At 46.6% G+C, this 26,229-nt stretch overlaps 1 protein-coding gene and 1 non-coding gene across 6 annotated transcripts in view; one reads left to right on the forward strand and one right to left on the reverse strand.

Annotated features, from left to right (window-relative positions):
• Positions 1 to 17,354, forward strand: part of EIF3CL (eukaryotic translation initiation factor 3 subunit C like) — a 41,817-nt gene extending 24,463 nt beyond the window's left edge. For 3 of the 5 annotated variants that reach the window (XM_068243860.1, XM_068243862.1, XM_068243861.1), the window contains exons 15-21: positions 1,225 to 1,449; positions 2,460 to 2,823; positions 4,819 to 4,978; positions 5,066 to 5,131; positions 7,066 to 7,153; positions 11,733 to 11,910; positions 17,162 to 17,354. In XM_068243860.1, the coding sequence (XP_068099961.1) occupies positions 1,225 to 1,449; positions 2,460 to 2,823; positions 4,819 to 4,978; positions 5,066 to 5,131; positions 7,066 to 7,153; positions 11,733 to 11,910; positions 17,162 to 17,247 (1,167 nt within the window). In that variant the 3' untranslated portion in view covers positions 17,248 to 17,354. The remainder of the gene's footprint in view (positions 1 to 1,224; positions 1,450 to 2,459; positions 2,824 to 4,818; positions 4,979 to 5,065; positions 5,132 to 7,065; positions 7,154 to 11,732; positions 11,911 to 17,161) is intronic. The other 2 variants (XM_068243863.1, XM_068243864.1) reach the window with 1 other exon arrangement.
• A 7,243-nt stretch (positions 17,355 to 24,597) lies between these two features.
• TRNAC-GCA (transfer RNA cysteine (anticodon GCA)) lies at positions 24,598 to 24,670 on the reverse strand. The gene has a single exon. It is a non-coding gene; the product is annotated as a tRNA-Cys (tRNA).
• Between the last annotated feature and the right edge of the window lie 1,559 nt (positions 24,671 to 26,229).

Genomic DNA, 26,229 nt, shown 5'->3' on the forward strand with positions numbered 1-26,229 from the left:
GAATGCAGCATGTAGCGCATCGTAAGAGAGGCGGAGGCTTAGGTGAGGTATCCCCGCCATACACAACCTGCACAATATGGGGCGATCTTGTTTTTCGCGAAATAGTTCTCGCTCATCCCTGCTCTAATCATTTCTTCTATTTCACTGTTGGAAATCGATACGGCTGTATTGGGATGACGAGGAGTCGGTTTCTGTGATTCTACTGCTACCCTGATTTATAGTATATAGCTTTGTCTCCACGTTGTCTAATTAGATTCACTTTTAAAGTGTGCTCAAGGCGAACATCTGGTTAAAAAACAGATGCTGTACTTGCCTAAGAGGGAAGCTCAGGGGTGTCGAACTCAAGTGAAAAGTGGGCCGAAATTAAACTCGGACCAGGTTGCAGGCCGACCTCAATGTCTAATGGCCACCTTCCTCCCTTATAAAGTTCCCTGGTGTCTAATGGCCCCCCTCGATCCCCTATACAGTTCCCTGGTGGTCTAGTGGTCCCCTTCCCTCTCCTATACAGTTCCCTGGTAACTAGTGCTTTTACCCCTCCCCATCCGACTTCCCTGGTGATCCAGAGTGGCCCAAACATAATGCAACGTAAGGAAACCACCTGAGGGCAAAATCAGATTGCGAGGGCCATATTTGGCCGACGGGCCGGAGTTTGACATGTATGCTGTAAAGGCTTCCTGTGTCCCCACCTTGCCACCTGCCTCCACTCGCCAAGACCCTCAGGAAGATCCGAGCTGCACTCCTCTTCATGTTCGACTGTGACCCTGCTGCACCTGCAAGAGCAAAGCCGCGCCTGTGCAGTAACATGGAGCCACTCGTGCAGGAGCAGCACTGGCTTGCTGCGCAGACACGGCTGTACTTGTGCAGGCGCACGCACGGCCACACTCATAAATGAAGAGGAATACAGCAGCCTGGATCTGAAATATTCTCACGTTGGATTTCTTTTGGGGGTCTTTGAGCAGCAACGGTGGTGCAGAGGACACAGTGAGAAACCTCTACAGGATCCAGAGGTTTCCCTCTTTCAAGGTAGGTATCTATTTTTTTACCTGATGTTTGCCTTGGGTACCCTTTAAGTTGTCCTGGATCCAATGAAGTGATTTACGTGATTTACTTGTAGCTAGGAGTAGCTTTTTATTTATTCTGGTGAAAGTGCACTAAACTTTCTTGATGACTGAGGTTAAGGCTCTGATTGTAGCATTAACACTTTTCCTTTGCTCCCGCTTGCAGTCTGAACAGGACCAGGCAGAGAATGAGGCTGAAGACAGTGCCATTCTCATGGACAGGCTGTGTAAATACATCTATGCCAAGGACAGGACAGACAGAATCCGAACCTGCGCCATTCTGTGTCATATCTACCACCATGCTCTCCACAACCGCTGGTTCCAGGCCCGTGACCTTATGCTCATGTCCCATCTTCAAGACAACATCCACCATGCAGACCCTCCAGTGCAGGTAAAGGGGGCTCTTCTTTCTTCTGAACTGAAGGATAGGCTATACCTCTAGACCAGTGCTGTCCATCTTCATAGACATGGATAGCAACAAGGGCTGTGGAGTTGGAGTCGGGGCAATTTTGGTACATGGAGTCGGAGTTGGAGTCGTGGTTTCATAAGCTGAGGAGTCGGATGATTTTTGTACCAAATCCTCAACCCTTGTAAGAATTAGACTAAGGAGTCGGAGTTGGAGCCATTTTGGGTCTGAGTTTGAATCGGTGGTCTTCTAAATGGAGGATGATTTTTGTACCGACTCCACAGCCGTGATGGTGACACTCCCGGGAGACTTGGTCTAGGCAGGGACGGAGCGGGGTAAAGAATAGTGGCCTTGGCAGAAAACATGGAGAGGCTGTGAATCCTAACCAGGGGTGGAGCATGTGAGCAGATCATTGCCAGAGGCAGAGCCAAGCGGATCACTGAGCCATGCAGCGGAGCTTGTTTAGTGAAAAGTGCAATTTCCTGGCTTTGGGGGGTGGGGCCAAATGGAAAGAAAGCCGGTGGGCCTGGCAGAAGTAGTGAGAGGGGGGGGGGGGGGGGGAGTGACAAAGAAAACAGCTCTCTAGGCCGCCAGTTAGACAGCACTGTTCTAGACGAAGTGGGGAATTGGGGAGCATGGCATGCCTGGCGATCTGGGTGCCGCCATACCCCACAATGTAATTGGTAATTATGGTGGCGTCAACAAGGTAATAGGCTATTTTGGTGTTACGGTAATAGGTGGATAATTTGGATCTCGGCTATATTTTAGCCTAGCGCAGTAAGTGCAAGATATTGGCGGGGAGAAGTAACTGGGCTGGAGGTTAGTGTTGGGTAGAGGGAGGTTAGTCTCATAGCTTTGAATAATGGACTTCAGACATGAAGAGTGGTTTTGTGATGTGACTTAGTACAGTAGTATATGGTTTTATTTGCCTTGAGTAGCTCTTTATGTAAGGTTATTGCTTGCCTGCTGTGATCCGACCTTTGTGTCACCTCCAGATCTTGTATAATCGGACGCTGGTGCAGCTGGGCATCTGTGCCTTCAGGCAGGGCATGATCCGGGACGCCCACACGGCCCTCCTGGACATCCAGTCTAGTGGGCGGGCCAAGGAGCTGCTGGGCCAGGGCCTGCTGATGAGGACCATGCAGGAGAGAAACCAGGAGCAGGAGAAAATAGAGAAGCGCAGGCAGATCCCCTTCCACATGCATATCAACCTGGAGCTCCTGGAATGTGTGTACCTGGTGTCCGCCATGCTGCTGGAGATCCCGTACATGGCGGCCCATGAGTTCGACGCTCGCAGGAGGATGATCAGCAAGCAGTTCCACCACCAGCTGCGAGTGGGCGAGAGGCAACCTCTGCTCGGTAAGACATCATCTGTGGGGAAACCACATGTTAGGCTGTGTTCCCACTTGAGCTGAGAATGGACATTTTGTGTTCATTTTCCACTCATCGCTAAACCGACCGTGAACGGCGCTGTTCACACTTGTCAATATGCACTGGATCCGTGGCAGTAAGCAGGCCACAATTCTGTGCAGTCCACGATAATCCCAGCCAGGCGGATACATCCTTTCATATTGCCTATGGTGGTAACACATCTGCGCGAGGCTACAGCTTTACCACAGCGGACCATCAAAGTGGACATTACACTGTCCGATCCCATTGGCCGCAAGTGGAAACCGAGCTTTGCTTTTTTTATATATATTTTATTTTTTTCTTTTGGTTTTCTCATGTTAAGTTTACCCCCAAGGGTTTTTACCCTTACGGACAAGAGCAATTTTCACCTGTCAGTGCTCCTCCCTTTTATTCGCCAATAACTTTATTACTAATTATCACAACAAAATGATCTAACAGTGTTCTCCCCAGGCTCTTATAGCCGGGTGCTCCACCCAGCTAGTTTTGGTGAGCACCCGGCTGTCATCAGCTCAACTCCACCTCTGCTGTAAGCAGAAATGTGCAGAGAAGCACTGGCCCTACATTATTTCATCTCGCCCCACCCGGCCACTTTTTCATGCCACCCGGCTGGAAAAGAAATTCTGGGGAGAACACTGATCTATACCTTGATTTTTTCCACCACCAATTAGGCTTTCTGTATTTAGTACATTTTGCTAAGAATTATTTTTTTCTAAATGCATCTTAATGGGAATAATACGAAAAAATTAAAAAAAAAATTCATTGTCACTTTTCAGCCATTATAGTTTTAAAATAAAACGTTCTCCTGTGGATAAAACCAACACCTTTTATTTGTCCCGATTATTAAACCGTTTAAATTATGTCCCTATCACAATGTATGGCGACAATATTTTATTTGGAAATATGTTATTTTTCTGTTTTTTTGTTTTTACTCCGGTCCATAATGACAAGCCCCTATGTAGTAAAATAATAGTAATATACCCTCATAAGATATATATTTAAAAAAAGCTGAGTCCCTAAGGCAACTATTTGTATTTTTTAACTGTTTTTTTTTTTACAAGGTTTTTTTTTGGGGGGGGGTAATTTTTATTAATATTTAATAAGTGTATGTGTATTTATGTGCCTGTATGTATAATTTTTAATTTTTGGCCACAAGATGGCGCCAGTGAACACTCCCCTGTTTTGTATTCACTTTTTTTTTTTTTTTTTTTTTACATTTTACTACTTCTGACTGCTCCCTGTGTTATGAATGGAAATGGCCGTTGATCAGGGGTCATGTCCATTCATTCCAGACATTGCGATTGGGTAGAGGACCGCTTTCCCGATCAGGAAGGGGGGGGGGGGAGCGGCTTGGGGACGGGCGCCGCACACGTGCAGAGCAGCGGCGGGAACGAGCGACTTATTAAAACGTCCTGGAGCCGGCTTGTCGGGAAGTCGTTAAAAAGCGCATTTTAATATTTACTACATAATGGGCATGATTTACAAAACTTTTCTTGCCTGTTTTCCTCTGTTTTCACCTTATCTATGTTACATTTTTAAGTTCCCAAAGAGCAAAAAAAATTGAATTAAGGTTAAGAAAAGTAATATTGAAATGAAGTTAATCAGGAACAACTTAATTTGAGTGATTATTTTATTTGTAAATGCGCTGAAAGGATATTTTTATTAATCAGGAGAAAAATACGTCATTTATGAGAAGTTGTTTGAATTGAGTCCATTGTGGGGAAATATTGGATTCGCAATAAGTATAGAAGGTTTTCTACAGTAAGCACTGCTAAAGCTCTAGTTCACGGTTAACGGTTAAAGACTTTGTTTTAATTTGAAATACTGTATATCCTTGTGGATAATCCCTCTCGCTCATGCCTTCCTGTCACGTCTAGATCCTTCTGGATCTCCGAGTAGCTGTGTATTCTATGATCTGTGTCTTACTGTGATCCCTCTGTGTCTCAGGTCCACCAGAGAGCATGAGAGAACACGTGGTGGCTGCTTCCAAGGCCATGAAGATGGGAGATTGGAAAACCTGCCGCAACTTCATCATCAATGAGAAGATGAACGGGAAGGTGTGGGACCTGTTCCCCGAAGCAGACCGTGTGCGGAACATGCTGGTCAGGTAAGGGGAGGCCGGAGGTGTCTGACAAGTGGTGTCTTCCTCCGTGACGTGGTCTCATAATCCTCACGTGTGTCTTCTTCTCTGCAGGAAGATCCAGGAGGAATCTTTGAGGACTTACCTCTTCACATACAGCAGTGTCTATGATGCCATCAGGTCAGATTCCTCTACAGGGGCATGTGATGTTTATTGGAATATGATTATTAAAGGGCATGCCATAAACAATCAACTTTTGCCCACTCAGTGGCTTGTGTGTGTAGGGATTGCAAGTGATAAGGATGGGATTGAGTGGTGTAGCTTGTCGGGGGGAAGTGGGGGTTGGATAGGCTTAGAAATATGATCCTTTGGGTCGGGGTGCGGGTGCATGGGAGACCATTTGGGGTCCCTCACCTTATCTGATCAGGGAGGGATCTATTGTCTGCTCACACAGTGCAGCATGAAATCTATTGGATTGTCAAGTATTTAACGTTGTATTCCTTTTATATATCATGAATTTATATCTTTTGATTTATTCCTAACCCATAGTCTCAAAATTACTGTTGTATAACCAGTCTTATATCACGCATAGAGTGTAATGATGTGAAACTATTCTCATGTATTCCCACACTTGGTTTTTCTCATGCTGCAAATGACGTAACTAATAGCTGAAATATTTTAGCAAGTAGCTAATAGTTGGCAAGGTCTCCTAGAATGGCTCATAAGATAGAAAGTGAAACCAAAAGCACATTACATCATCGGAATGAATTTCTGGAATGTGATGTGCTGACATACGCGTATGTTAATCAGCAGGAGGAGTTAGATTTCTTTCTTTGTTCTAACATTATAAAGATAGGTAACGAGAGAGAGATTTTTAGGCTGCTGCTCTTGCTTAAACGGTCTCTAGGAACTGGTAATGTATCTCATGCAATATCTTTTTTGGTGGACCTTATAATATGTTAGCAGATATCTTAGTAATTGGCATCATAATCATAACTTGCTTATATGTAATTTTTGTATATTCTCTGTATATTATCACAAGAATACATTATATTTAGTGATAATTCTCTTGTCTGCGTGTTCTGTTTATTTCAACCTGGGATATGCTAAAACAAATATATGCAAGCTTTCAGTGGCTTAATACCCATTGATATTAACAGATTAAAGTAGTAACGCTAAATGAAGAGTTGCACTTCTTTCTGTTAATAATCCTACCTAATGTGTAGGAGCTGGCAGGATATCTCTAAAGGTGGCCTAGCGATGATGGCCAGATTCGACCAAGAGACATCTCTCTCTGATTGAATTTGATCAGAGAGAGATCTGTCAGCTGCCTATACACGGCAGGCCGATTTCCGAATATTTTCAACATGAAATCTTGCAGGAATTGGCCCTGTGACTCCACCCCCGGGGTTGCCGTCCCCCAATGTTTTATGTGTCTTGCCCCGTGCAGTTGAAATTTACCTGCTGCTGTCTGCGCTGCCGCCATCCTACTTCCGTATTTGCGCCCATAATTTTTACTAATGGCTGCCAGCCCAGTGTTCTCCCCAGGCTTTTTTAGCCGGGTGCTCCACCCGGCTAGATTTTGTGACCACCCGGCTGTCGTCGGCTCACCTCCTCCTATGCTGTAAGCAGAGTTGCCCTGCATTTTCATCTCGCCCCACCCGGCTACTTTTTCATGCCACCCGGCTACTATTTCATGCCATCCGGCTGGAAAAAAATTCTGGGGAGAACACTGCAGCCTGCCCACTCACCACAGCATATTGGTCTTCCACTGGTGTATGATACATTGGCCCGCCCACTTTCCACTATAGCCGGATACTGAATACAGCAGGGGCCAAAAAACAGGTTCACTATAACTGAAGCTTTATTCTATCCAGGATTACTATACCAGGCGTTACTCCCGCATACCTATAATGGTGCTTGGCCGGGACATGAACGTTTAGTCTACTATGCTCAAAGTTCTGCTATATCAGCGTATACTTTTAACAAGATCATACTGTATTATCTAGTAATTGTTCTGTAAACAGGAGCAGCTCTTGTCGTCCATGTGTTTTTTTGCTGCCATCCTCTGTCTGGTCGGCAGCAATGTCTATAGCGTGTGTTTCTTCTTGCAGGATGGGGATACTGGCAGACATGTTTCAGCTGGAGATTTCCATGGTGCACAGCATCATCAGCAAGATGATCATCAATGAGGAACTCATGGTGAGTCTATAGCAGAGACCTCAAGAGCGTGCTTCACGGGGCTTATGGTGAACGGCCATAATGTGAGGTGGGAGTGCTGTGTGCGGCCGCTGATGCCACTAAGTGTATGGGCACCTTAAAGTGGAGCTGAACTCTTGCACAGGACAGAAGGAAAACATGGAGAAATGCACCCTGTATGTATTTAGAGAGTTTAGCCTGTCTAATCCCCCCTCATCTGTGACTAATCACAACTGTAATCTGATCTCTAAGCTGTGTCAGCTGGCTGCCTCGGCAGAGCAGCTAATTTGTAAACACAGGACATTAGCCCTGTCTGCTTCCATGAAGGCAGGAAGTAGACACACTACAGGGTTATTGCTGGATTTGTATCAGCTGTAACAAAGACATGTTTTTCTTTAAAGGTTATTATGCTGTTGCTTTTCTTTTAGAGCAGAGAGGCAGTTCCGAGTTCAGGTCCACTTTAACTGTGCAATGGCCAGGGGAGGTCTGGGACCTTTCGGCCTGGGGGGAAAACGCAAACTAGAGGCCCGTGTTCATGGTAGCCTCAGCCCAAATGGCGTCACACGCACCCCACTTGCTATAGGCCAGTAGTCATTTGGGGCGCTCATGCGGAAATACAATAAGGACACTTGCAGGACAGCATGACAAGTAAAGTATAAATGTACAGGCACTGGGGGGGCCACATAATGCATTTGGAGGGACAACAGCCAGGGGTTTCCATCGTTTGTGACTATTGCACGCCATTACCGCTGCGCACCCGATCAACCACATCAGTCTGAAATTTCCCAGCATCACGAATTCGACCAATTTCCACCCGAAATCAGTAAAATTGTTGATTGGGCATGGTGGCACCGATTGTCATCCAATTCAATAGTAATTATAAAAACGGTTGATTGCCGAGTTGATAGATGTATGACCACCCTAATTCCCGGAAGGCTCCACCCCCCCCCCCCCCCCCCCACACACACACACACACACACACACACACACACACACACACCTACCTGAAGAGGGACAGTTGGGAGCTATGATGGTTTTTTCTACGGACCCTGCAGGCAGGCCTCTGCTCTGCATCTTGCTGTGTACATTTACCAGCTTACCCACCCTTTAATTGTTCTGTAATTGCACTTAACATTTCCCTCAGCCAGCCTAGTATTTCACATTGTCTTATACACAACACCTGAATGCAGCAGACACTGTCAGCCCTAAATCATTACATGAGAGGCAGTCTGGGGGGAAATCTCCCCCCTTCCCTCCTGGTCAGTCCTCCCCTGGCAATGGCTGCTATCGATTAGGAAATTAATATTAGATGGGAGGCTGGCACTGCTTGCAACCATTTATTCTAACCGTGCACATCAGATCATGCATGCAACAAACATCATTCAGTGTCCATGAATTGTGCACAAACCTGAGTGTGTAAATGGTGGGTGTTTGAGTACAGGAAGCCAATTAGGAAGTTAATGTTTATGCTTGATCACTCTTTAATTGATGTTTTAATCAGATATTGATTGCAGGTAGGTTTTTATTAGATTTCATGTTTTTATCAACTCTAATATTTAATCCATTAAAGAGACTCTGTAACAAAAGTTCCCCTGGGGGGGGGTACTCTCCTCGGGAGGGGGAAGCCTCAGGGTCCCAATGAGGCTTCCCCCTCCCTTGTAGCTGCAAGCAGTCCAGTGCCCTTGTAGCTGCAAGCAGTCCAGTGCCCTTGTAGCTGCAAGCAGTCCAGTGCCCTTGTAGCTGCAAGCAGTCCAGTGCCCTTGTAGCTGCAAGCAGTCCAGTGCCCTTGTAGCTGCAAGCAGTCCAGTGCCCTTGTAGCTGCAAGCAGTCCAGTGCCCTTGTAGTTGCAAGCAGTTCAGTGCCCTTGTAGTTGCAAGCAGTCCAGTGCCCTTGTAGCTGCAAGCAGCCCAGTGCCCTTGTAGCTGCAGGCAGTCCAGTGCCCTTGTAGCTGCAGGCAGTCCAGTGCCCTTGTAGCTGCAGGCAGTCCAGTGCCCTTGTAGCTGCAGGCAGTCCAGTGCCCTTGTAGCTGCAAGCAGTGCAGTGCCCTTGTAGCTGCAAGCAGTGCCCTTGTAGCTGCAAGCAGTCCAGTGCCCTTGTAGTTGCAAGCAGCCCAGTGCCCTTGTAGCTGCAAGCAGCCCAGTGCCCTTGTAGCTGCAGGCAGCCCAGTGCCCTTGTAGCTGCAGGCAGTCCAGTGCCCTTGTAGCTGCAGGCAGTCCAGTGCCCTTGTAGCTGCAGGCAATCCAGTGCCCTTGTAGCTGCAAGCAGTGCAGTGCCCTTGTAGCTGCAAGCAGCGCAGTGCCCTTGTAGCTGCAGGCAGCGCAGTGCCCTTGTAGCTGCAGGCAGCGCAGTGCCCTTGTAGCTGCAGGCAGCCCAGTGCCCTTGTAGCTGCAGGCAGCCCAGTGCCCTTGTAGCTGCAGGCAGCCCAGTGCCCTTGTAGCTGCAGGCAGCCCAGTGCCCTTGTAGCTGCAGGCAGCCCAGTGCCCTTGTAGCTGCAGGCAGCCCAGTGCCCTTGTAGCTGCAGGCAGCCCAGTGCCCTTGTAGCTGCAGGCAGCCCAGTGCCCTTGTAGCTGCAGGCAGTCCAGTGCCCTTGTAGCTGCAGGCAGTCCAGTGCCCTTGTAGCTGCAGGCAGTCCAGTGCCCTTGTAGCTGCAGGCAGTCCAGTGCCCTTGTAGCTGCAGGCAGTCCAGTGCCCTTGTAGCTGCAGGCAGTCCAGTGCCCTTGTAGCTGCAGGCAGCCCAGTGCCCTTGTAGCTGCAGGCAGCCCAGTGCCCTTGTAGCTGCAAGCAGCCCAGTGCCCTTGTAGCTGCAGGCAGTCCAGTGCTGGCTCCCCAAGCGACCCACAGTCCGTGCTCAACAAGCCTGACAAGGCTTGATATATTTACCTTCTCAGGCTCCAGCGGGGGCGCTGTTGTGGCTCTCAGCACGGAGATAGGCGGAAATAGCCGATCTTTGTCGGGTCTGCTCTACTGCGCAGGGGCAAGAGATTTGCGCCTGTGCAGTAGAGCGGCCCGACAACGATCGGCTATTTCCGCCTATCTCCCAGCGGAGAGCCGATACTGCGCCTGCGCTGGAGCCGGGAAGGTAAATATTTACATCCTCGCTGTTCCTGGAGCTTTGTCGCCACCACCATGGGACACAGGAGGACGGAGGGAAACCTCAATAGGATCCAGAGGCTTCCCCCACCTGAGGTGAGTACCCCCCAGGGGAACTTTTTCTCGTTACAAGTTTTCTTTAAAATAATTTTGAGGTGTATGTCTACCTTTTCACTATCAGCCTTCATAAGATAAGGAGGAGACAAAGGTTTGATCTTTTAAATACAGCTACAAAGAGCTTTATCCTGCACCAGCTCAGCTGATCTACAGGCCCCCTGTATCTGTAACTAGACATTGGCTAAAGGTTTGTTTGAAATGGGATCAGGCTAAACGAATACCATTTCACACGTTGGAATTGCCTTATGTTCGGTGATGTGAAGGGCTGTCTTAAACCCTTTAACAGCCAATTTCTTTAGAGGCATGCAAGGGCTTCAGGACAATTTAGTTTAGCACAATTTTTTTTATTTATTTGTTACATTTCTCTGCTAATAATTAGTACTACTGTAATGTGTATTTATGGCCACTGGTCACTAGGGGGCAATGTGAAACAATAAGAGGACTTCTGCTTTCAGTTTCTATATTTTCTGCTAGCAGAGAGACATCAAAGCATTCCAAGAATTTTTACAGCACAACTCCCAGCTGAGTTGTGCCAACTGAGGTCAAAAGCAGCGCACTCATCTCACATGAGATAACTTGATTGAAGCTGCTAATGGGTTAAAGAGGTCCTTAAAGGGAACCAGAGACGAAGCACCCTCATGTATTTGACCATATATATCAATGGGAACATGACAGTAAACACTTACTCTGCTCTTTGTTTCATCCTTCTCTGCTTAATCTGCCTGTTATCAGCTGTGATAAGAATCCCCCACTGAGCACTCAGTCTAGCTTTGCCTGGAATGATTATAGCCCAGTCATTATAGCAGAGCCACAAGGGGGCAGGCTTGGGCTCGAAAAGACATCACAGAAGACAGATTCAGCTATAACCATTCCATGGCAAAGCCAGACTGAATGCTCAGTCGGGGATTCTTATCACAGCTGATAACGGGCAGATTTAGCAGAGAACAATGAAACAAAGAGCAGATTAGGTGTTAACTGTCATGTTCCCACTGATATATATGGTAAAATACTTGAGGGTGCTTCGCCTCTGGTTCTCTTTAAGTGACTTGATGAGATAGACAGGTGTATGTACAGAGGCTAGCATACAGATACCTATGCTGTGTTCCCTAGTCTTTTTTTTTATGCCCGAAAATTTTATATTTAGCTGCTATGCAACTGAGAGTTTCTCTCCAGTCAGGACCAAGTTAGACTAAGGAATTACAGCCACAAAACACTTTCCTGGAAGAGAACTTGGCTTCTGAGAGCAGGGGATAGATGAAAAAAGGTTAATAGTTCTTATAGTTTAGCTGTATGAGACATGGGATAGATTGTCATTGAGCTGTGATATTAATTTTTGTGGTTGTCCGTTACTAACGCCTTCCTTTCCTTCCTGCAGGCGTCCCTTGATCAGCCCACCCAGACGGTGGTGATGCATGGGACAGAGCCTAGCTCCCTGCAGAACACTGCCCTGCAACTGGCCGAGAAACTGGGCAACCTGGTGGAGAACAACGAGCGCATATTTGATCATAAACAGGGCAGTTATGGTGGATACTTCAATCGCGGTGAGGAAGGCTGTATGTCCTTAGGATCCTGCATCATCATCTTCATCTTCTACCATAATCCACGTGAAATGTCTATCACCAGATCTCTCTTTCACTGGGAATTAAAGTGGACCCAAGAAACATGCTTGGCAGTGATGCAGCCATTTTTTGTCTTGAAGCAAACCTGAATTGAGATTTAAAAAAAAAAAAAGATTTAGGTACTTGCCTTCAGAGAGGGAAGGCTCTAGATGTGATAGAGCCTTGTCAGACTTTTCTCTGTCCCCTCGTTCCAGTGCTGTCCCCGTTTAAAATGTTGCGCCTTTGGGAATTCTCTGAAAGCTTTGGAAGCTCTCACGTGTTTGGAGACCGCACATCCGTACTATGTAAGCTCAAGCCCAGTATGAATTCACTCTTCTTCAGAAGTACTCGGGGATATGAATACTGCTGAAGCCTTCCGAGGAGTCCCGAAAGCGCATTCCGACATTCTGGTCGGATGACTTCAACGGGGAGCCCAGCGGTTGAACGTGAGCTGATGGAGGATCAGGGATGCTCTGTGGCACAGGTGTCGAACTCCAGGCCTGGAGGGCCAGATACATGCCAGTGTTTAGGATGGACTGAGAAAGAGAGGAATGTGTTGTACCTGATGGACCACACCTTTTCTGATTCAGACCCATCAGTTTATTTGAGCTGTGCCAAAAATGTCTGAGGACCTCGGCCCTCGAAGGACCGGTTTGACATCCTTGCTCTATGGAATTTAGAACCTTCTCTTCTTTTTTTTTGATCTTGGTTTAGGCTTCTTGTAGAGTACAGGAAAATTATACTCACGCGCATGAGTGGATTTACCCACCCAAACTTCATTCCATAAGTAAATGGGGCCTCCTAACGAAATGGTCCTGATATGGTGACCTGGCCACTGCAGTTAACACTACCAGCTGTAGGAAGGGATTGTGAGTAGACAACCTGCATCCTACACCCCACATAGCAGAGCAGTGTAATATTTATCTCCGCTAGTGCTGCAACGTGTCTTTTTTCGGGAACTCCCAGCAGCTGCACACTCTATGCTGCATACCTTCAGCTTTCAATCACATGACATGCATTAGGAGCCAGATATTTGCAGCATAGAGAGTGGGGCTGTCGGGAAGATCAGAGGAGACCCAACACCGCACTAAAGCGGGTGAATATTAAACTACTTCACTGCGCCACTCTGCAGAAGGGGAGGGAGCTGGGTACCCACCCCTTGGTCACCATAGTTAGGCCACTTTATTTGAGACAGTTTGGCTCGTGACTTAATCTGTGTTTTTGATTTTGGCCCCTTGTATGGTTGAGTTTGACACCGCTGCTCTAGACTATCTAGTGGCTTCCTTCTGCTAAAGTACCTGACTTTTTTTTTTAGTCCTTTTTGTTTCCCATTGGCTGACACCTAAAAGCTCACTGGAACATTAGTGGAACAGGCTGATAATTCTGTTAGTTCAAGACGAAAGATGGCTGCTTCCAGACTGTTGTGGCAAAAGGTCCACTTTAAGGGCTTCCTCGGAAATTAACACATTTTCAATACTTTTGCATTAACCATTTTTCATTCATCTAAGTCTCGTTCCTTAAAGGCAAGTGAATACGCGAGGGATTTGTGACTGTTAGCTCTGGTGGTGTAGTATGACCTCAGCATTAGGGATGATCAGTGAGATGCAAATAATTCCGAGTGGGTGCAGAATTATGGAAAAAAAAATGTATGCAAATTTATGCAGGTTGAAAATAGACAAATTGACCGAAGTCGAGGAGGGATTCGATTGGTCCACTTTCAAGCTGCGTGAAATTGTGCACGATTTTGGAATTTTTGGCTGAACATTGTCCATCCCTAGTCAGCATAGGACGGTGATTTACATAATCGGGGGTTTCGTTCAGTGATGTCTGCATGACAAAAAGCAATTTCAAAGGTCACTTGACTGCATGATTTTGTTACGAGGGGCTTCCTGGCCAGTTAGGGTCTGATCATGCTCTCCTTATTGATCTTAGACTTGGACAGAGGTAGCAGAACACGAGTGGGGTACTCAAGTAACTTAATAAGTAATGACTGCAGCTCCCCTTAGCCGCCACTTTTGTTCTTTGACGCTTCGCAAATATTAGCTCATTTATTCAATCATTAGTACAGCATGCTTCTGTCCAATATTGCTGCGTCATACACACACACCACACTCCTCTCTTTACAGTAGACTGGGTGGGGTCAGTGTATCTATTAGCTATATACTAACATGTTACAACTGCCACCCAGAACAAGAGTGCCATTATGATCTCATTGATGGGGCTTTAGGAATCGCAAAGAGTATAAGTGAAGGAGTAAAGGGGGGTTGGGAGGTAGTGATGGGTTAAAAAGTAGTGTAGAAGCCTTTTTAAAGTGTATCCGAGCAGAAGCTCGGGTACAAAATCGCATAGCTAAGAAGAGCTTCCCAATGCATCCTCCAAGTTTTCCGTTTGGCGCTCTCGGATCCTCCAAAGATTACTGACAAGGGTTGTGTCGGTATTTTGTTGGGGCCGCACCCCTTTTCAGGCATGATCGTGGCTATGCTGTGCCTGCTCATGTCAGAAAAGGGCGTGGCCCTATCAGCTGGAGGGTCCCAGGCAGTGGCGGAGATCTGGGGGGTCCAGAGGCTTCCATCTCCGTAGGTGTTTCTTTCTGAACCCAAGCTTCTCAGTGTTTACAGTAGCAGAAGGGGGGGGGGGGGGGGAAGTATGTAAAGAATAATTCCAGTAACTGAAATAATTAAGGGTATACTTTAATTTAATTTTTATTATTTGACGGTTTCTATTTGTCTTGTTGCATTTGCTTCAATCTCTGAGCATTTATCCATGCATTGGTCACTGTAGGTAAAACTCTGTCACCTCTTTGAGTTATACTACCTGGCTTTGTTTCCAGGTTTACATCACTTAAATAAGGATTTTATTTTCATGTTAATTTTTTGCTGTAACTTCATCATCCTCCATCATTTTGAATCTCTTCGGCAGGCCAATGCTGAGTGTGTGTGTCATACGTACGGGTCCGACTGTTCAAACGAGTTTGGGGAAGAGTTGTTACCTCTGCTGTGTTCTTGTTAGGAATGTATGGAGTCCGTAACTGAAATTTGCAACTAGATAAAGTCGATGGGATGGTTGTTCTAGCTTACATTTGATATGTATGTAATTTAGAGCTGGCCCAATCAAAATCAAGGAAGTGCATTTGAACGGCCGGTCAATTTCCAAGCGGCGTACAAATTGCGTTACATTTGAATGTAAGCTGGTATTGGCGTCTCATTGACCGTCTCTTTTGTCAGCTTCTGATGGTCAAGTAGATGCAAATAACTTTGAGTTGATGCAAATTTATGCAATTTTTTTATGCAGCTTGAAAATGAACCAATCGAATTTTACCTCAGCAGGATTTGATTGGTTTATTAAAGCTGCATACATTTGCATAAAAGTTTGCATCAACTCGAAGTTATTTGCATCTACTTGACCATCACTAGCTAAAACGTGGTGGCTGTTGTGTAGCTGAACTCCTGAAGCAGCATGTGATCTCTCTGTGGTTTTTGATTTCTGTGCAGGTCCTAAGTAGGAAATGATCTCTGCAAATCAGAGCCTTACTGATTTGAGCACCTGATCAGAAGTGATCACATGGCTCTCCAGACATTCTGCTGCACACTATAATGAATGTGTAGTACGAACAGTGTGGCTGGTGTTCTAGAACTTGATGGAGAACGAGATGATCAGGTGATGGGATTTGTAAGGCTCTGATTTGCTGTGAGCACTCACTCCCACAACCTTATTTTGGGCTGTGTATAACTGTGTGGTGTGGTCATAGTACTGGTCATAGTCTGTCCTTGGGCTGGTAATAATGCACCCTTCTTTAGCTCTGTCGGTGGAGAGGAAATGAAATAATCTGCCCTCTAGTGGCTGAGGGTAGAGAAGCAAGCTGAATAGTTTGTGCTCCTACTAGCAGTTTATTCTGCCTTGAAGAGCAGGTCTACATATTCCTCCCTTTACCGGCGGCTTTGATTGAATCTATTAAGACTGTTAAAATACTCTTAAAGGATACCTTAGCCTAAACAAAAAAATAAAAAACGGGATGAGGGGGAGGGGTGGGAGCAGGCATGTGTAGTTGGCTCTCCTCATGCCCACTGGTCCCCCCCCCCCCCCGTCATTCTCCTCCATCCCTTTCCGTTACTGTGTACCAATCCCCCAAACTTCCTGGCTGGGAGGGTCGGTGTGGACTGAGCAGGGTCTGCCCGGCGATGCGCGTCCTTGATCACGCGGCTAGGAGCGATATACGTACTGCGTCACTTAGTCAATCGGGCATGCTCTTGGCAGCTCTGATTTTCATCCGTTTGATTATAATTATTGAATTGGATGGCCGGCCGGCCGCCAAGTCGAGTAATCAACCTTTAGGCTGGCCATACAGTGGTCGATGTAGTTAACAGATAGACCCTCTCAGGTCATTATCTGATCAGAGAGGGATGTATCTGATCGAATCCCTCCACACAGATTTGAAAGATTTCACCATGAAATTTGTTGAGTACGGTATCTATGCGCTCTGCCTGCTGAGTCTCCCGATCTGTCTTACCCTGTCTCTTCTCCATAGCCACCGGTGCTCCTCCTTATCTCTTCTCTCCCATGTCTTTCTCTGTGTCCCGTGATAGAGGCCAGAAACTAGTGGCACGTACCTTATTATGACCACTAGAGACCTCTAGCGTTTGGGATGTGATACAGGAGGGAAGACAGGGAAATGTGCTCGGAGCAGAGAAAAGACACAGGAGGAAGTGCCGATGGACAGGTAAGTGTAAGCTTTCGCTGCCTACTTTGCAAAATCAGCTGCAGCTAGTGATGCGCAGCTGATCAAGCAAAGTTTTCCATCTGGTGCGATGGACCGAATCAATTGATTTCGGCCGGAAAGCAAACCGGAACAGTTTGCAGCATCAATTTGTAGCAGATTCCATCAAATGATGGAATTGGCTGGCTAGCCATATAAAAATAAACCAGTTTATGGCTACCTTTACTCTGCAGTGTGTAGGGCTGAGAGTTATAGTAGGCCCTCTAGTGGTTACTATTAACATGCAATCTGTTTACAGCATACAAGACTATTAAAAAGTAGTGTGTAAAGTAGGCTGATGCTCTGTCACTGATGGTGTAACAAACCACCCTGTGTGCTATGTACGTGTGACAAGGAGGTTGAAATCTTTGCCCTCTAGTGGGGAGATCAGTATCGCTCACTTTCAGCCATTAATTTCTCTGATTTGTCTCTGTTGTTTTCATTCCTTTCCAGACCAAAAGGATTCTTATCAGAAGAGAGAAGGTGGCTACATGAGAAGAGGATACAGGCGAGACCAGCCCAACCAGAGCAACTATTGAGTCTTGCCTGCAGTCATCATTCCCCGCTATTAGAGATGCAGAGAGCATCCACTTTGTTAAATTGTCATCTAGTTTCTTATATAATAAACTTATTGCTGTGATTTAAAGTTTATGGGCAGTTTTTAAGCTTTTCTTTAATTGGTTTGGGGCCGTGGAAATTAGAATCTAGGCTGCATTTGCGGTTCTCAAAATCTGATGCGACGTAGATTCTATGCTGTGACTTCCAGCAGTCCCTAGCCTATCCCTACTCGCTGGAGGAAGTAAATTCTGCACCGATTTAGACCTAGGATCTCTCGATTTGTAGTTCAATGCTACACATTTCCATGGTGCTCACAATTTGCATAATAATCTGCATGAAAGCTAGAATGATGAGCATGTTACAGACCATGGCCGCAGGAGACACTTCCATCAGACCCAGAAACTTCTCATTCTGCAGTTGCCATTTCTGCCACTGCATTAGACCCCAGTGTCAGGAACCGGCCCCGTGCACGCCTGCAGATACGGTTCCCGACTGGGGGTTAGATTCGATTGCGAGGGGCGCAGCCTTATTCAAGCTAACACAAGGCTGTCACCCCTCAAAACACTTCTCACTGCCACCACTAGCTGCTGCTAGACACTTCAACAATTCCCACTCTGCTGTCGAGTGGTCTGCACTCCAGCGGTTTCATATTTGGGGCAGCTTCGTGCTTAGGCCAAATATCGGAACGCCACACACAAAATGCAATCGTATAGTAGCAAGGCACAATCAGGCACTGAACTTGTAGCGCAAATTACACTGCAGCCTCTTTCTAGGCTATGAGCCGTTAGTACATCAGAAGTCAGGCTTATTAAATAAATATTTAATATTCCAAAAAGTGGAACAGTGCAGACAAGAATATATACAAAAGGATTTACAAAAGCAAAGTAAAAATTACAAAGACACACAACAGTTTGCATAAAAATAAAAACGGGAGTAAATGTTACCAGTACGAGATCTAACTTGGTTGTGGGAAGACACGAATTTCTGATTCGATCAGGATCATCTCTAGCTATGCGCTACCTCCAAGAGAAGATGATTTGTGAAGGTCTTCTGCTGGCTCTTATAGGCCGATATGTTGCCCGGGGCAATTGATGTTCAGCCCCACAACTAATGCAATTTTCCCCAAAGTGTGACCTCACCATCTGCCAAGCCCCCTGTCACATCTGGGCTAGCTGTGACATGCAAATTCCAAGGCTTTCCTGTCCCACTTTGAACTTTGCAGACTCAATTAGTCCGATTGTATTTAGAGAACAAGTATCCTGTTTACACATACAGACTTCAAAGCAATTCAAATACTTCCAGCCCAATATTCAGACCAACAGATAGCCGATCACCTGTATAGGCTTCAAAGTGGTCGGGTAATTGTCTACTTAAGCGTTTTCTTGTTAGAGGCTAGGTAGACATTTCCTAATTAAATGTGCAGGTTTCTTTGCCTATTCAAAGTAACTGGTCTATTCAATGCAGACAATGGTAGCTTCCTTGCTGGACGCTGAATGGAAATGTCATTTACATTGACATACAGAAACTCACATTAGCAGCTTCCATCAGCCAGGTGACCACTTATACTGAAGCCAGCTGCCATACACATCTGACATAATATACAGCAGACAGAAAATGTGAAAGTATGCTTCTGTATTATCCCCACATCATAACTAGCTGCTATATCATGACACCGCCCCTCTTCAAGATGGCGTACGGCAGACGATTCCCACGAATCATCTTGCCAGTGCCTACACTGACGGCCTGGTGGGGTAACTCCTTAGCATTCTCATGAGGGTTCCCCACCTGGCAGTTAGCTACACGGCTGGAAAACTGGGCCAGGTTGCTGCAATGTGTCGTTGCCCCCGGCAACCTGACGTAACCAACCAGGGTGGTGATGGTCAGTGACAACCGTAAATTCGCAACCATAGAGACAGTGCTGCAGCTGGGGAAGGCTTCCGACAGTCACTACACGCACTTTCTCTATAGTGGCAGGGGCTATCTCTCTGTCCCTTTGGGGAACGATTATCTGCCGGTCTGCCTCCTCCACTTCGGACGGCTCCGAGGGAATAACTTCCCAGGATCCTCTCAGCCTGCCCCTCCCAGCTGGTGACCTGCTGGCCAGACCCCTGAGCCCTTCCCGGCGGCTGTCAAATTGAACAGCCCCAGAGAGCTCAGTGCGGCCTGTCACACATGCCAGGGAGGCTGTAAACTGAGAGGCTCTTGGGCCCTCAGAGCCCGGTTCCAAATCGGACGCTGCTGACCTGGCAACATCTGCCACTTCAGTGGACAGTCCCTCTGCTGTAGACCCGCTAGTGCTGCTGGTTACCACTGCAGTGGAGGGAGTGTCCACATCACACATATCATTGCTCATACATTTGATCTCAAAAACATCTGAAGGGGAAAAATCTGGCCCTGGTGCCATCTGCCCCTTCAGTGAGCAGTTAATCTGCTGCAGCCCAGCGAACACTGCTGGTTACTCCTGCAGCCGACTGAGTGTCCACATGACCAGCATCAATTATGTAGCTGTAACGATCCGCTCAGCTGCCTGTGCAAGCAGGCAGCCTTTTGACCATTATTCAGGTCTGCATGCTGCAGGACTCTGGAAAGAAGAGCTTCTGTCAGTTTTGCAGTTTGTGCTTGCTGAGGAATTTGCATACGTTGTCATGCAAATTGCCTGGCCACATTCATTGGAGGCGTGTGCTATAAGTACTATGTGTGTCCCACAATGCTTCGCTGCTCATAGAGGTTTGTTCCTGCTGGACTCACCTGGAGTGTCAGCCACTGCTTAAGTATAGTTAATTCTTGGGGAGTGCTCCTTGCATTCCTAGTTAGTGCAGTCAGTTTGTGTATAAATTGTACTGCCTATTCTGTCCTGTCTTGTCTGTCGTGATTGCGCTGTCACCAGCGGCGGTTGATAGCGAATCGCTCTGTCTTGTTTGGATCGCACTAGCCTCTAGCGGTAGCGGCTGTGGATCCTTCTGATCTGAGTTCCTGGAGTGTAAGCTGGAGCAGCGGTTGCTACCGGCTACCTCATCTGATCTGTCTTGTTTAGATCGCACTAGCCGCTAGCGTTAGCGGCTGTGGATCTTTCTGATCGGTGTTCCTGCTTGGATCACACTTGCTCTGGCGGAAGAGCGGTGGATCCTTTCTGCCTAGTTCCTGTTTCTCGTTTGTCTGTCTTGTCTGATACGGGTGTTTGCTGTAGGCTCGGTGAAGTAACCGTTAAGCAAGCGTTCACGTTCTTCGTTTCGTGTTTGTCTGTTGATGGTTAGTTAGGCGTGCTTGTCTCTATTGTGCTTATCACGTGGAGACCGCGCATAACCGCGTGCACTGTTGCGAATGAGTGCGTTGTTCGCGGTTAGCTAGCGTTTATTATTTTCCGTATCTTCTCATTGTATGATTTGCTGTGCCTTTGCTATCCTCGTATTCTGTTCTGATCTGCCTTGTGTCACTTCTGGCAATCGCCGTTCTTGCGGTTGCGTTTCTGTTTCGCATCTGCTGTTGTGTGTGCGCGGTCGCGGGGTGGCGACTAGATTGGCGCACACACATACAACCTGTTCCTTTGCTCGTTCTCATTCGCAATCGCTTCTCTTGCGATTGCGTTCTGCGCTTCGTACAATTCCTGTCTGGCATTTGTGGAGGTACAGAGGATTGGTTCCTCTGCACTCCCCAGCGCCATCTGCTGACAGGAATATCCCTCTACTGGTGCTTGCACCAAAAGCTGGGTTCTAGTATCTTGACACGCTTGTGGAGGACCTCCGCAGTGTCAACGCACATCTTTGTGCGCTGAACACGGAGATATCCCACAATCGTTACAGTAGCACAACACATATGATATCAACATTATCAGCCCTACACATATTGTCATTTAGAACATCACATACAACATCAACATTATCTGCAGCATTACACACATTGCTACTCAGCACTTCACAAGTAGCATCAACAGTTCCTGCATCGATTGCCTCGATAGTCCATGTGTCATAAATGACATCATCAGTTTCTGCATTCTCTGTATCAACATGTCCTACTCCAGGCCTAGGCACTGGAGACTTACTAGGGCTGGCTCCTAGTACACAGTCCTTAGCCCCTGGAGACTCACCAGCACCCCCCACTTGCACAGAGTTATCAAACAGTGCCTTGCATGAGTCCTGGACTTCTGGTGGGGAGGCAGGCTCCACGAGGGTTGGATTAGGCTCATACCGGGCTACTAACCTTAACCGTCCCAGGTCAGTACCCAGCAAAACGTTGGTGGGGATTTTGTCAGTTACCCCAACTTCTTTCATTCTGCTGCCGGCCCCCCAATCCAGGTGGACCAATGCGGTGGGTATGGCTGGGGTGACACCCCCAACTCCTTTGACAGCAATCATCTTCCCAGGAATGTACATCTCGGGGGTTCACAAGCTGGGGATGTATGAGAGTCCCTTCAGCTCCAGTGTCCCTCAGCCCTGTGGCAACTGTACCCCCAACCGTGACAAGCTGCAGATTCTCTGCATAGCTAGTGGCATTCCTGGTAGCACACAAAACAGCTTGGACTTCACTGGGGTTTGAGGCCTCACTGGATTTTGGGGCCTCCCTCTTCTCTCTCTGGGCAAGTCATGCTAATATGACCCACTCTGCCACATACAAAGCATTTCCGGGTGTCAGTGTTTGGTGGCTTGGATCCAGGAGACGGCGTTGCTTGCCTCCTCTGGGTGATGGGTGAAGCAGGTTTAGCAATCTGTTCTCTCCTCCAGCTGGGTGCAGTAGTCCTCCGGGACTCGGATGCTCGATGGGCTGTGTAGGAATCTGCAATTTCAGCAGCCTCATCCACTGTCTTTGGCTCTCAATCCAGCACAAACAGCTGGACCTCAACAGGACAAGTGTGGAGGAACTGGTCTTTTATCAGTTCCTGCAGGGCGTCCAAGGTTTTGACTGACAGTCCATTTAACCACTGCTGGAAGGCAGTGCGCAGGTTGCAAGCATGATCCAGGTAACTGTCATTAGGACCTCGCTGTACTGTCCTGAAGCGTTTGTGATACACCTCTGGCGTGAGGTGGTATCGCTTAATGATGGCTTGCTTAATTGCCTCAAAGTCCGCTTCTTCCTCCTGTGGAAGACTCACAAATGCCCCCAGGGCCTTGCCTCTCAGCCCTGGTGTGAGATACCTTGCCCACTGCTCTCGGGACACCCCATACTGACGACAAATCCTTTCAAACCCCTGTAGGAAAGTGTCTGTCAGAGTCCTTGTCCATAGCGAGGAACTTATCCAGGGGGTTTCTGTGGACTCACTCACCTTCGCGTTCTGCAGGTCCAACAGACCGGTTCTGCTGATGAAGTCTAGCCAGCTCCAGTTGGTGATGGGCCCTATCCCTTTCTGCCTGGTGTCGCCGTTCAGCACGATCCTTCTCAGCTTTTCAATGCAGTAGGATCAGCTTTAGGCGCAGTTCTGGATCAGCCGAGCCCAGTAGTTGTAGATCAGCTTCCAGAGATGTAATCTCCGTGTTCGGTGGATCATCCCGGACATCATCTCCACTCGCATCCTGTGGCGGGAGCGATTCCTCCTCTGATGTGTTGTGAGCTGCATCTGCTGGCGTTGGAGCACGGGCTTGCTCTGCCTCGTCATACTCTTCAAGGGCACGAACTAACTGCTCCTTAGTCTGGCCTCTCACCGTCTTGATGCCTCTGTGCTCATGCAGGTTGAGTAAGTTTTGATTCTGTTTCTTTTAGCTGGTTGCTTTTGGAGCCATCGTATTGCCAAATAAAAAGAAAAAGGGGGGAGGGGAAGCAAAGTGCCAAGTGTGTACCTTTGTGAAAAAAAAAAAGTATATAGATTCTGGACTGAGTAGACTTCTGTAGGCTAGTCACTTCTATCAAGCTTCCAGCCCGTAGTACACAGAATAGAGCTAAACTGCGTACTAATGTACTAAGCGTTCCCACCACTGCCAGCCAATTATGTCAAGAACCGGCCCCGCGGCACGCCTGCAGATAAGGTTCCCAACTGGGGGTTGGATTAGATTGCGAGGGGAGCAGCCTTATTCAAGCTAACACAAGGCTGTCACCCCTCAAAACACTTCTCACTGCCACCACTAGCTGCTGCTAGACACTTCAACAATTCCCACTCTGCAGTCGAGTGGTCTGCACTGCAGCGTTTTCGTATTTGGGTCAGCTTCGTGCTTAGGCCAAATACGGGAACGCCACACACACAATACAATCTTACAGTAGCAAGGCACAATCAGGCACTGAACTTGTAGCGCAAATTACACTGCAGTCTCTTTCTAGGCTATGAGCTGTTAGTACATCAGAAGTCAGGCTTATTAAATAAATATTTAATATTCCAAAAAGTGGAACAGTGCAGACAAGAATATATACAAAAGGAATTACAAAAACAAAGTAAACATTACAAAGACACACAAGACAGTTTGCATAAAAATTAAAACAGGAGTAAATGTTACCAGTTCGAGATCTAACTTTGTCGTGGGAAGACACGTATTTCTGATTCGATCAGGATCATCTAGCTATGCGCTACCTCCAAGAGAAGATGATTTGTGAAGGTCTCATGCTGGCTCTTATAGGCCGATTTGTTGCCCGAGGCAATTGATGTTCAGCCTAACAACTAATGCAATTTTCCCCAAAGTGTGACCTCACCGTCCGCCGAGCCTCCTGTCACATCTGGGCTAGCTGTGACATGCACATTCCAAGGCTTTCCTGTCCCACTTTGAACTTTGCAAACTCAATTAGTCAGATTGTATTTTGAGAACAACAAGTATCCTGTTTACACGTACAGACTTCAAAGCAATTCAAACACTTCTAGCCTAATATTCAGACCAACAGATAGCCGATCACCTGTATAGGCTTCAAAGGGGTCGGGTAATTATCTACTTAAGCATTTCCTTGTTAGAGGCTAGGTAGACATTTCCTAATTAAATGTGCAGGTTTCTTTGCCTATTCAATGTAACTGGTCTATTCAATGCAGACAATGGTAGCTTCTGTATTATCCCCACATCATAACTAGATGCTATATCATGACACCCAGCACATGTATATTTGGCAGCAGATGTAGAAACCCAAAGTTCTTCTGCTTTGCTAATTTGAGTGGAGGACTTACATTGTAGACATTTTGTAGCTTTTGCTGTTCTTTTGCAGGATCCTTTAAAATACGTATAGAAAGAAAAAACAAATTTACTTTGGATATGTAAAGAAAAGATCACTTCAGAAATATGGTTGCTTGGAGGGAGCATGTGAACTTTCACCAAGTTACTACGATTCTGCAGCATAACAGGATATTTTGATTAACGTAGTTCTCTTTATTACTGCCTTGAGAGTATTGGTTTATGTAAAGAAATTAGAGAAAGAGCTAGACCATGTCTAGGGGGCACTCGGATTTGAACCAAGGACCTCTCGATTCTGCAGTCGAATGCTCTACCACTGAGCTATACCCCCATGCTCTGTTCAGCTTTTCTGACCATTTTAAAAAATTTCTCTCAAGTAGTCCATGAAAGCATTTCAAGCGTTAACTTGGAGTTTGTTAAGGTTGGACAGAGTTAAATGATAACTCTTAGAGACTAGAGATGGTCAATGAGATAGTAATGAATCCAGGTTTTGCACAGTGGGAGACTTGGCAGCACTTTCAAACAAACCCCATACCTGAATGATTTATCTGCAATGGTGAGCAGAGCTCCAGAAACTGGACTATATTACACACCCAACATACACTACAGGCAAAGAGAGGGAGGGGGAGTTAGTGATTTATCTGCACCGGTGGGCAGAGCTCCAGAAACTGGACTATATTACACACCCTGCATATAGGTCCTTCTCAAAAAATTTGCATATTGTGATTAGAGATGGGCCGAACCTCCGATTTTAGGTTCGCGAACCTACCGCAAAAGTTTGGTTCACGCGAACTTTCGTGAACCGCAATAGACTTCAATGGAGAGGCGAAGTAGGAAATTTTTTAAAAATTAAGCTGGCTAGAAAAATGATGGAAAAGATGTTTCAAGCAGTTTAATACCTGGACGGAGACATACTTGAGTGGGATACACTTCAAAACTCTCAATAAAAAAACTAGATTTGACGCAAACCACTGTTTTAAGATCAGAAATCACATTGAATGTTGAATTGCAGGCCTAAACTACTTTACAACATCTTGCATGTGTATACATCTATCAGGAAGTGTTCTGGAGGAGGAGGATCTTGTCTTCCAGGGATTTGTAGGATGTCAAAAACACACTCGCATGCATTGGCCAGGAATCAAACCCAGATCATCTGCTTGGAAGGCAGATTTGCTCACCACTATACTACCAACATTACAGGCTGAAGGCAGCCTAGCTGGCCTGGTAAGGATGAAAAGCTAGGTGGCCATGCAACCATTCCTGCTAACCATAAAGCTTACTTGTTTCTTACAACACATTGGCTTAAGACTTTACCAAATCCAATGCTCGAATATGGGGAAGCTTCTCTGTTTGCTGCTTTTTTGTTTTTTTTTTAAGTGTGGTGTCACAGTTCACTCTTCTCTTCAACTACAAGAAAGGTCTTAGCTACCATAATATCTATGTTAAGGCAGGGCCCTTATTACACTTTCTCTTACAAGGCTATGGAAACCGTTTTGCCCATGCGATAAAGCGAGGTGCAAAAATGAAATCATGCCTAGCAGAGGTTGGTTTAGATCCATCAACCTTTGGATTAAAGGCCCAGCACACTTCCACTGTGCAACTCTACAATCTGCTTACTTTTGTTTACAATCTTCAAGTTTAAGAAGGGTACATTAGTTGAACTAGTTACACTACAATCTATGTTACAGCAAGGCCCTAATGACACTTTCTCTTAAGGGGCTATGGCCGCCATGTGTGGTGTCACAGTTCACCCATCTCTTCAACTACAAGAAAGGCCCAGGAGTAGTCTTAGCTACCGTAATATCTATGCTACGGCAGGGCCCTTACACTTTCTCTTACAGGGCTATGGAAACCATTTTGCCCATGCGATAAAGTGAGGTGCAAAAATGA

Source organism: Hyperolius riggenbachi, chromosome 7 (genome assembly GCF_040937935.1).
Source record: "Hyperolius riggenbachi isolate aHypRig1 chromosome 7, aHypRig1.pri, whole genome shotgun sequence".
Lineage (NCBI taxonomy): Eukaryota > Metazoa > Chordata > Amphibia > Anura > Hyperoliidae > Hyperolius > Hyperolius riggenbachi.